The sequence below is a fragment of the Sinocyclocheilus anshuiensis genome, unplaced genomic scaffold, assembly GCF_001515605.1.
Source record: "Sinocyclocheilus anshuiensis isolate Anshui unplaced genomic scaffold, SAMN03320099.WGS_v1.1 scaffold670, whole genome shotgun sequence".
Classification (NCBI taxonomy): domain Eukaryota; kingdom Metazoa; phylum Chordata; class Actinopteri; order Cypriniformes; family Cyprinidae; genus Sinocyclocheilus; species Sinocyclocheilus anshuiensis.
In genome coordinates, this window is record NW_015546062.1 from 1,309,177 (window position 1) to 1,320,473 (window position 11,297).

The window sequence follows — 11,297 nt, forward strand, 5'->3', positions numbered from 1 at the left end:
AATGTCTGATGCAAGGGAGACCATAGAAAACATGTTATGAATAGAAGTTATAATGATTTGTTTTGCCTCAAATATTTGCATTACAGATTCGTCCATCTCTTTCCTTGATCACTGTAGTTTTGATGATGAATCTCTGTGTCAGATGAGTGTCTGTTCTGCTGGTGATTATGGCTGGCAGAGAGTGAAGTCAGTGAGTGGCATCAGTGTGACTGACCACACATACTTGGGCAAAGAACAAAATGGTGAGATCTGTTACAGTCTGTCTGAGAATGTGAAGTTTCTTTTTTGACAGTGTGTGCTTATTCACAGAAAGAAACTTTAGGATGTAAGATAAACTATTTTTAATGCCCAAAAAGTAATGCATCACTTCCAACTACAGTTGCAGTCACTGTACCATCCAGTTCTGCACAATACACCTGTTTTAATGTCTGCAGGGACGTCTTTCTTCATGCACTTCAGCACTGAGGGCAGAAATGAGGGAGATGCAGCCAAAATGGAAAGCAAGACAATGACCCCTAAAAGAGACTGCAAAGTCCAGTGCCTGTAGTTCTACTACTATCACAGTGGCCATGAGTCTGACCAGCTAAACATCTGGATCCGAGAATATCAGAATGAAGCAGACAGCAGAGGAACTCTCAGACTTATGGATCAGATCACAGGCCAGTCTCTGTCCTGGTTTAAATACTGTGTAGATTTAAATAATAATAGTAACAACACATGTAGACCTATATCTATATTTCAAGCTGGTCCTCAAATATTCTACATTACTGACAGTTTAATTTCTTGCAGAACCCCCTAGCAATTACTGGAAGCTGCATCATGTGCCACTACATGCAAATAAAACCTTCCAAGTTGTGTTTGAAGCCCGTAAAGGAGCTGGAAACTCCAGTGGAGGATTTTCACTGGATGATATCAATATTTCAGAGACTGAGTGTCCCCACACATGGCAGATAAGAGACTTTGAGAAGGTTTTGAACAACAGTGTGTTTGGCACTTGGATGTACAGTCCGTTGTATTACTCCAGTGATGGTTATCGCTTTCAGGCTGGTTTAAGTGTGTATCAGAATTACCTTTCAATATATGTTCGTCTGGTATCTGGTGTATATGATGACCAGCTGCAGTGGCCTTGTCCATGGAGACAAATAACCTTCCAGATGCTTGACCAGAATCCACACTTACAGAAGCGCATGTCCTCTGAGAAAAGTTTCACATCTGACCCTTCTTTGATTTATTCCAGTGAGAATCTGATTATTTTTCTCTCATACCATGTTTACATGCAGCATTTTAGTTTACTCAAGATCAAGGTTATGTAGCTTTGGAGGGCCTAAAAACCATATTTTGTTGTAACAGATGTCAGTGTTTGGGACAATCCTCGAAATACTGGAACTCAAGTCGTCGGAAGGGAGAGGGCTGAAGTTCAGTCGTGACGGAGAGAATCAGAAGGTCCTGCTGTTGCATATGAAAGTCGTGAATTAATCCGAACTAAGATGTCATCCTGCAGCGATTTCACGTTGTGAACTGTAGGGAGAATATTCGTGATCTTGATCGACGGCTGATGGTGCGTTCCCGTTAATAATCTCTCGCCGAAGTTTGCCTCGCGAGGATTTTGAATGTGCGTCATTGAAGACAAACCACACTCAAGAATTATACACACCACACGAACAAGATCCGTTTGCAGTAACAAACATTCATAGACATTTTGTGGACCTTTGCATTTATTCTCATCGGATATTGTGCATAAGTGGACCCGAGACTACAGCTCAACGCCCAAGTTCACTGTTAACCATACATCTGAATGTTTCCTGCGACTGTGAAAATCAACCAGGACTGTTGTACTCATTGTTTCTCCCTGCATAATTGCAAGATTGTGTATACTTGATGTCTAAATCCGTTGTAACTATTTGTTTTCAGTTATTATTTGTGTAGGCCTACGCTCCTTATTTGGATGGTTTATTTGCACTTATGTGATCTCTTTAAATCATGAGTATGTGAGTATATGGAGTTGATCTCTTGATACTCAGCCTCTAAAAGAGTAAATTGATAAAACTGAGATACAACTGCCTGTTTCATTACTCTCTTGGTCACTGGACATCACTTGTAGTAACTGACACTCTAAGGTGATTTAGTACCGTAACAGCAACCAACGCATTCATACAGTCTCTAATACAGTTGTACCACATTCCGTGACTGTTGCCGCTGAAGTTCATTGAGTAAACTGGCATTCTGCCAAAGCTCTGTTTGTATGTGTTTTGTTGAACGTAACATTTAGCGACGAGGATGGCTTTATCTCTACCTCCCCCTGAGCCATTTCTGCCCCACGCTGGTGAACCTGTCATGCCGTGGGAGCGCTGGTATGTGTTGTTTCAGACGTACCTTGTAGCTGCGGGCTTGTATGATGTCCCGGATGGGAGAAAACGTGCACTTCTCCTCCATTGTCTCGGCGCTGAGGGATTACGGATCTTCCAGACGCTCTACGCTGCAAATACATACTCTGAAGCTGTTGCACAACTAAAAGGACATTTTCAAAAGACTCATAGTGTGCTGTTGAAACGCTTACATTTCAGACAAAGATGCCAACAATCGAGTGTGTCAGCCAGTCAGTTTGTCGTTGATTTAAAAAGCCTTGTGGAGCCATGCAAATTTGGTGCTCTCCGTGATGAATTAATTAGAGACCAACTTATTGAAAAAACAAACAGCGCACGGGTCAGAGAGAGGCTGCTTATGGAAAATTATAAACTTATTTTGGATAAGGCTCTCACTCAGGAACTCCAAATCGAAGAAGCTACATGGTGTGCAGCTAAAATAGCAGAGACTAATGCAGCTAAAACTGATGTCACCTCTGTACCTGCAAATACAGTCATGGATGAGGAGTTCCAGCCTGCAGGTGCAATCATTGAGGAGCTCCAGCCTGCAGGTGCAATCATCCAGCAAACACAGCCTCAGTCAAGTCAACAAAGACGGAGATGTGGCAACTGTGGCTCCATTCGTCATGCCAACAGGTCCCCAGATTGCCCAGCTATCAGCCAAAAGTGTAGACATGGTGTTAAGCTCAACCAAGGTTGCAAGGTGGTGCAGATCAAAGTCCAGTTCGCAGCCTTCACCAGCAGTAATTCATACAGTTGGTCCTCACTCAGTCACTTTCTCCACATGTGGTGTGCAGCTGAAAGACTGTTGCATTTCACTGCTTCTTGACACGGGAGCTAAAGTGTCATTGCTTAATATGGCCACCTACAAGAAAATTTTCTCTGATGTTGAGTTACAACCATCACCTCTGAAGAAGGCTGGACTGGGGTTAAAATTCGAGCCTGGACAAATCCAGCCCATCTGGCCCACGAGTTCGCCCATGAATGTTTTACTGGGTTACAGGGCCTTTAATTGGAGTAAATAATAATAGATATTACTGAATTCACGACAAATGCAACAAACTTAATGCATTTTTGTCACATAGAAATCCACTTGACAGTAAAGCATTGATTTTGAGCTAGAATGCACGAAATGTATTGCTAATAAATTCTGTCATCATTTCCTCACCCTCATGTCATTCCAATGACTTAGTTTCTTCTGTAGAACACAAAAGATATTTTGTAGAACGTTACCAAACCATTTTGGTTACCCTTGATTTCTACTATATGGAATTTCTTGAATTTCTGAATTTATCTTATTTTATGTTCCACAGAGGAAAGAAATTAATACAGGTTTGAAATGACATGATGTTGAGTAAATGATGACAATTTTCATTTTTGGGTGAACTATCCCTTTAAGAACTTATTTAATATTTAAGTAATAACCAGGGATGCGGGAAGTAGGGGTGCTGAGGGGGCTGCAGCACCCCCTGTTTTCACATGGTTGCAAATGCAAGGCCAAGTTTGTTCATTGAAATGTATTCAGTTTTAGCATGTAATGTATTTGTAATGATCTCTGAAATGTAAATTATAAGTGGACTATAATAAACCCATATTTATCTTTATAAACATGATTTCTTTTACTTGTGATGTTTTCTATATGGGATGATTAGCCTAATCCTCATGAACACGTGACGCTAGCGCGTGGTATCAGACATGAACTGTACAGAATGCGAACAAGATTAACTTTAATACAAGGAGATAATGGCGCAAAAGCGAATTTCAGATTTTTTTAAATGCCCATCCCAGCAAAAACTTTCCAAAATCGGCATCCAAACAACACCAGCCCCAGCACGAGCACCGACGTAAGTGAACCAGCCGCTGTTCGGCTGAAATCTCTTACACGGTCTCCGTCTATGTGTATTGGTCGGCGCGTTCTTTGGTGTCCTGCGAGCACATCTTATCAGTGGCTTTGACCTGTTGTTCCACGCTTTTCGTCGGTGCCATCACGTGATCTCTCCCCCCACATTCGTCGCCGTGGATTGAATCTTTTCAACCTCTGACTGCTAAAACATTCTACACAGCCAGAGAAAGCCGCATCGCTACTTAAGGTGGCTTTGATCAATGCACGGTCAGTGGTGAACAAGACATTTATATTAAACGACTTCTTCACGTCTCGCGCCCTGGATATCTTATGCATTACTGAAACTTGGATTAAACCTGGTGAGTTAAGTCCGTTCACTGAACTGTTTCCACAGGACTGTAATTTTTTTAATTCACCTATCAGGCTATCAGGCCGCGGTGGGGGACTAGCAGCAGTTTAAAAACTCTTATTTCTGCCGCTGTTTAACAACAAGCCCTCATTGCACCTTTGAAGTGCTGTTGCTTCAGCCCACATTAAATTACTCAGTGGTGTTTGCCTTGGTTTATCGCCCGACCCATCCATACAAGGATTTTCTCAACAAGTTTCTGGGGATATTGTTACCAGCCATGAAAGAATCTTAATCTTGGGAGATTTTAATATCCACGTATGCTGTGACTTTAAGCCACTCTCTAAAGAGTTTCAAAGTCTCACTCATTTGATTTTGATCAGTGGGTGTCTGGGCCCACTCATATTCAGGGTCATACTTTGGACTTAATTCTATCACGTGGTTTACCTGTATTGGACATTAACATCTTAGACACAGGCATGTCGGATCATTTGTCAATCTTGTTCTCTTTACCTTTTACTGGAACTACACATAAGCAACAACCCCGTTCACGGCTGACTCGTGTCTTTTCCGATTGCTCTAGTGATGATTTTACAGCTATATATTCGGAACTACGTGCCAATCAGGACATGGACTCATGTTTAAGTTATCTAGATGCTGACGAACACTTCAACTTTTTTAATTTCACCTGTTCTAATATTTTAGATGTTGTTGCTCGTTCTCTCAGACAGACCTGTAGAAGGGCTGAACGTAAGTGGAATAAGGATAGATTACAAGTTTCCTATGAAATCTTAAAGGACTCCCTCTCGGCATTTCAGCGAGTTGCTAATGCTGCTAAGTGTAAATATCTCTCAGAGTTAATTTTATGCAACACTACTAGGCCTAAAGCCCTATTTTCAATCATTGATTCTGCTCTAAATTCCACTATTAATCATTTTCCTGAGACATCTGATTCTCTTTGTGAGGATTTTGCGAGATATTTTAATTATAAGATCTCACAGATGAAATCTCTAATGCCTTTGTCAGCCTATACACCAACCTATGTTCCTCTCTGCTGTTCTACATGGTCTGTCTTTGAGCCTATCACCTTGGACTCTCTTAATGAGATTGTTGCTTGTTTAAAACCTATTAGCTGCCCTCAGGATGTGATTCCTACACATTTTCTTAAGCAAGTTTTTAAGCTATTGGCCCTGATTTGTTGTCTGTCATCAACAAATGTCTTTTTACTGGGACCGTACCCGACTGCCTTAAACATGCCTCTGTTCTGCCTCATCTTTAAAAAACAAATTTGAATCCTTCGCTTTTGAGTAATTTTCACCCAATCTCAAATTTACCTTTACTCTCAAAAAATGTAGAAAAAGTGGTCCTGAGCCTACTTTTGCCTTTTTTGAATGATAACAATATAAAAGAGAAATTTCAGTCTGGTTTTAAAGCCCGTCACAACACCGAATCGGCCCTCTTAAGAGTCATGAATGATGTAATGCTCACCACTGATACCGGGCAGTCTGTGGCTTTGGTCTTGCTAGACCTTAGCTCTGCATTTGACCTGGTCAATCACAATATTCTCCTATCACGTCTAGAAGCATGTGTGGGCCTTCGGGGTATGGTGTTCCAATGGTTTCGTTCATATTTAACCAATAGGAGTTACTCTGTCTGCCTCGGGCACCATTCTTCCTCTGATAAACATTAAGTTCTGCTGTCCCTCAGGACTCTATTCTTGGCCCGGTACTGTTTAATCTCTACATGCTACCTTTGGGTTCTATTTTATCTAGATATGGTGTATCTTTTCATCTGTATGCTGACGACACACAAATTTATCTGCCTATAAAGCGTGACGATAAGCTTGCCTTTATTAATAATAAGCCTATATTAGACTGCTTAGACGAACTGAAACTCTGGCTTGCTCGTAAATTCTTAAGATTTAATGAGAGTAAGACTGAAATTATCTTTTTTGGTTCAAATGATCACAGCATTCATGATGTTGATCTCAATACTCTGTTACCTTACAGTACCACCTGTGTTCGGAATCTGGGTCTTAAATTTGATAAGCATATATGTGCTGTGGTTAGGTCTTGTTTCTATCATCTTCGTCTTTTAGCAAAGGTTAAGCCCTTTTTGTCTGGTAAGAATTTCGAAACTGTCATGCATGCATTTGTAACATCTCGACTAGACTATTGTAACTCTTTGTACATTGGTGCCTCTCAGACATGTGTGACACGCCTACAGTTAGTTCAAAATGCCGCAGCCCGGCTCCTCAAAGGGAAGCGTAAAAGTGATCATATCACACCGGTTCTGATTTCACTTCATTGGCTACCGGTCAAATACAGAATTGATTTCAAAGTTTTGTTATTTGTTTTTAAGTCTTTGCGGAATCAGGCACCACAGTACCTATCTGAACTACTGCATTCACCTTCACAGTCTAGATCACTTAGATCTAGGGACTCTGATTTACAATATGTTCCTAGAACCAGACTTAAAAACAGGAGTGATCGTGCATTTGCGGTCATCGGTCCTAAGTTATGGAATAGCCTTCCGGCCTACATCAGATCTGCCCAAACCTTGTCAACTTTTAAATCCACCTTGAAAACATACCTTTTTTTCTGTGGCTTTCAATATCCCTTGACTCATATTGACATTAATATATTTTGATTCTAGCTTTTCTCCTCTATTTTATCTTATTTCAGGCTTTTATTTATTTTTATCTTACTTTTATTGTTCCTCTAGTGCTTAAATGCTTTGTGTCATTATTGCCTGTTTCTTTTAGCCTTGTAACGCACTTTGGTCAACACCAGTTGTTTTTAAATGTGCTATATAAATAAACTTGTATTGTATTGTATTGTACTGCCTGTAATCCAACCACTGCGACTAGTGCCTCTCGCCATGCGCGACAAGGTCACCACTGAACTGCAGGGCATGCTAGCTGCAGACCTCATTGAGCCCATCGATGCTTCCCCTTGGGTATCAAATCTTTTGATTGTACGAAAATGGTCTGGGGGCATACGTCTCTGCATTGACCTTCGGGGGCCTAACAAGGCTGTGATGCCAGACAAATATCCATTGCCGACAATTGAGGAACTCACAACACTCTTCTATGACTCCTCAGTGTTCACAAAGCTGGATCTTAAGCAAGGTTACATGCAGATACCCCTGCACGAGGACAGTAGAAACTTGACTGCATTTGTGACTCACATGGGGTTGTTCCGTTTTAAGAGGATTCCTTTTGGCCTAAGTTCAGAACCTAGTTGCTTTCAGAAAATCATGGCTACTGTCCTAGCAGGGCTCCCGGGTACGGCTGTGTACTTAGATGATATTGTAATACATGGAAAGAACGTTGCCACTCATGATGAATGCCTCAGACTGGTGTTCACAGCTCTGTCTAGACACAATCTGACATTGAACACAGAAAAATGTGTGTTTGCTGTCCCAGCAATAGACCTTGTGGGTCTTCAGGTGTCCAACTCAGGTATCATATCACACCACTCAAGCATAACACCCCCTGGGCATGGACAGCAGATTGTGAGCAGGCTATTCGATGACTCAAACACCTTCTCACGTCACCATCAACACTAGCTCATTTTGATCTCTCCAGCCCCACCCTGGTGACATGTGACGCAATAGCAGTCAGAGCAGTCCTGTCACAGCTGCATGATGTCATTGAAAGGCCTATTGCTTTTGCTTCACGGGCTCTGAGTACTGCGGAACAGAAATACTCAGTAGGAGAGAGAGGCATTGGCGTGCATCTGGGCATGTGACTGCTGGCTCATGTACTTATATGGACGATCCTTTACTCTCAGAACAGACCACCAGGCTTTCACTACTGTTCTCTGCTGGAACGGGCCACAAGCCCCTCAGGCTTCACAGATGGGCTAACAGGTTGAATCAGTATAACTACAATCTGCTGTTCACTCCTGGAAAAGACAACGTGGTTGCAGATTTCCTGTCACGTTCATCTACGGAGCCAGATAGCACAGCCAAGCAGCCAGAGTCATATATGGAGAGTGACCTTGTGCAGTTAGTGTATGAGCCCTTACAGACCACAGTGTCTCTTGAAGAAATTAAGCAAGAGTCTGCATCAGACCCACTCTTCGTTACCCTCAGAACCTACATTCAGAACAGCTGGCCAGCTCGGGTGAGCACTGACCTGACACCTTTCTCCCGAGTCAGGGCAGAACTGACATGTTGGGGTGAGTCATGCATTGCATGGGGGCACTGAGCAGTCATTCCTCTGTCCCTTAGGGGGCGGGTGCTATCAATGGCACACGAGGGTCACGTGGGGATAGTTAAACTGAAGCAGAGGTGCCGAGATTTGGTTTGGTGGCCAGGGATTGACAGAGAGCTCGAAGCTCTTGTACGTGAGTGTGCACCTGGTCTGCTCAGTGGTAAAACAGGTGCTCCAGTACCACCACCCTTGCAAACTGTTGACTGGCCCACCATGCCATGGGAGCATCTACGGATGTACGTTTGTGGGGAGCTTGCCTCTATTCCTCACCATAAACGGTTCGTAGTTGTGGTGTATGACCTCCACTCAAAGTGGCCCAAGGTTGTGCCTATGGGCTCAGTTACAGCCTCCACAATGGTTGATTTCCTGGAGCAGCTCTTTTCCCGATGGGGAATCCTGCGAGCCATTACCACAGACAATGGGCTGCAGTTCGTTTCCAATGAGTTTTCATCATACCTGGCTGCCAGGGGCATAGCCCATATACGTATTGCCTTCTACCATCCTCAAGCTAATGGCGGTGTGGAAAGATTTAATCAAAGTCTAAAAATGACATACGTGCACACCTCTCTGCCAGACCCTCTTGCATTATCACGCTACCCAACATGCCACCACTGGGGTGTCCCCTGCCTGTCTCATGCTTGGCAGGGAACTAGAATTACCATTGAGCAGGCTGCGCCCACCTCATGAGCTCCCAGTGAACACTTCGATTCAGGCACGGGTTCATCAACATCAGCGCAACATGAGAGCCAGATATGACAGCAAGCATTCATGTTCAGGCCAAAAAAATGAGAGTACAGGATTGGGTAAGAGCCCGTAGGCCACACTGCAGCAATAAATTGAGCACTTTCCTGTCTGAGCCCCTCCAGGTCAAACGGCAGCTTGGGCCGGTCACTTTTGAGCTAACTAATGGATCCCGGTGGCATGCCAGTTGTCTTCAAAGAGTGCCCACACCTTCTGTAATGGAGGAGAACCTGAACTGACCTATGGACCCCATTCTGCTGCCACTAAATCTGGATCCTGATGTGGTCACCGGACAGGAAGTGAGAACCGAACGGTATCAGAGCCCACAATCTGAAGATGCCCCTATGACAACTCGTCCTGTGAGGACAAGGGCACGTCCTGCACACTTCCAGGACTTTGAAGCTACGTTTCATACTTAAGCTTGGTGGGAGGGGGGAAAATGTTGTGGTTGCTAACCAGTTATTCACTGTTATTATCTGTTGTAGTAATACTGTTGTGAAGTCATGCTGATGCGCATGCTTCACAATTGTACCGTATTCCGTGACTGTTGCCGCTGAAGTTCATTGAGTAAACTAGCATTCTGCCGAAGCTTTGTTTGTATGTGTTATGTTGAACGTAACAACATCTTAACTCTTTCTCCGCCAAACACGGAATTTTCCATTATTCATGAGACAACGCTTCCCTGCCAAACATGGAATTTTCCGGGTTTCTTTGTTTTCACTGTTATAGGCTAGGGGGCGCTATTAAACATCTCCTGAATGAGTCTAGAAAGTGGCGATCAAAAACACAGACTAGGAAGACGCAGAAATGAGCGATCTCATATGTAAACATATGCATATGAAAAATAATGCGATCATCAACACTAACCACATATAAATGTAAACTGCCTAATGTTATAGAGTGAAATGTCAATCCAGAAAGTGGTAAAGGCCTGTGCAAGCTTTGGGAGTACTGATGGAAGCCATCTACAGCATCTTTGCTTTGATAATATTACGGAATATGATCCAGATGTAGTATTTGAGAAAAATGCGATTTTCTCAGCTTTTTGCTCAAAATGTTGCTTTTTTTTATGAAACCTACCTACATTCAAGTGTTAAAGGGGTGGTTGATTATGATTTCACTTTTTTTAACTTTACTTTGTGTGTAATGTTGCTGTTAGAGCATAAACAACGTCTGCAAAGTTACGACGCTCAAAGTTCAATGCAAAGGGAGATATTTTCTTTTAAAGAAATCTTTTAACTATCCGTAATGGTAAGGGGGCGTGATGTTCCCGGACAACGTGCACAAGGCAGTTAGTGAATCACAACACACTGGGCCAGCTAACCAATCTGAGCCCACTGCATATTTCTGGGGGAGGGGCTTCAGAGAACCAAGAACTCAACAGACCGTTTTGATGAGAATGGAAACAGCGGTGTAGAATAAAGGTAAAATATGTGAAAATAGTGCAGTTAAAAAAAAAAACGAAGCATGAACACGTTACACTGCACCCCATAAACACAATCAAGCCTTCGAAAAAAGCTGATCAACCACCCCTTTAATAAAAAGGGCTTGAAGCTAGAATAAAACGGTTATTTTTTGTTTGAAAGTAGAGGGTCTAATCTTTATTTTGATGCATTGCATGTTCAGATATTCATACAACAAAATATTCTCAGGGCCATGAAATTTTAGTGAAAATCAGCAAAAACGCTGGCAGTGGCTGGCAACTTTTTTCAAAAACGCTGGCGGGGAAAGAGTTAATTCTCTAACTGCACCACGTGGAGGCGTGGATCGAGGACTGAGGAGGCT

At 42.7% G+C, this 11,297-nt stretch overlaps 1 protein-coding gene across 1 annotated transcript; it reads left to right on the top strand.

Moving 5' to 3' along the window:
- Positions 1-2,171: 2,171 nt before the first annotated feature.
- On the top strand, positions 2,172-3,462 carry LOC107699481 (uncharacterized). Its single transcript, XM_016500733.1, has 2 exons — positions 2,172-2,884; positions 2,915-3,462. Exons 1-2 carry the CDS (start codon positions 2,278-2,280, stop codon positions 3,190-3,192), a joined length of 885 nt encoding a protein of 294 aa, XP_016356219.1. The 5' UTR covers positions 2,172-2,277; the 3' UTR covers positions 3,193-3,462.
- Positions 3,463-11,297: the final 7,835 nt, after the last annotated feature.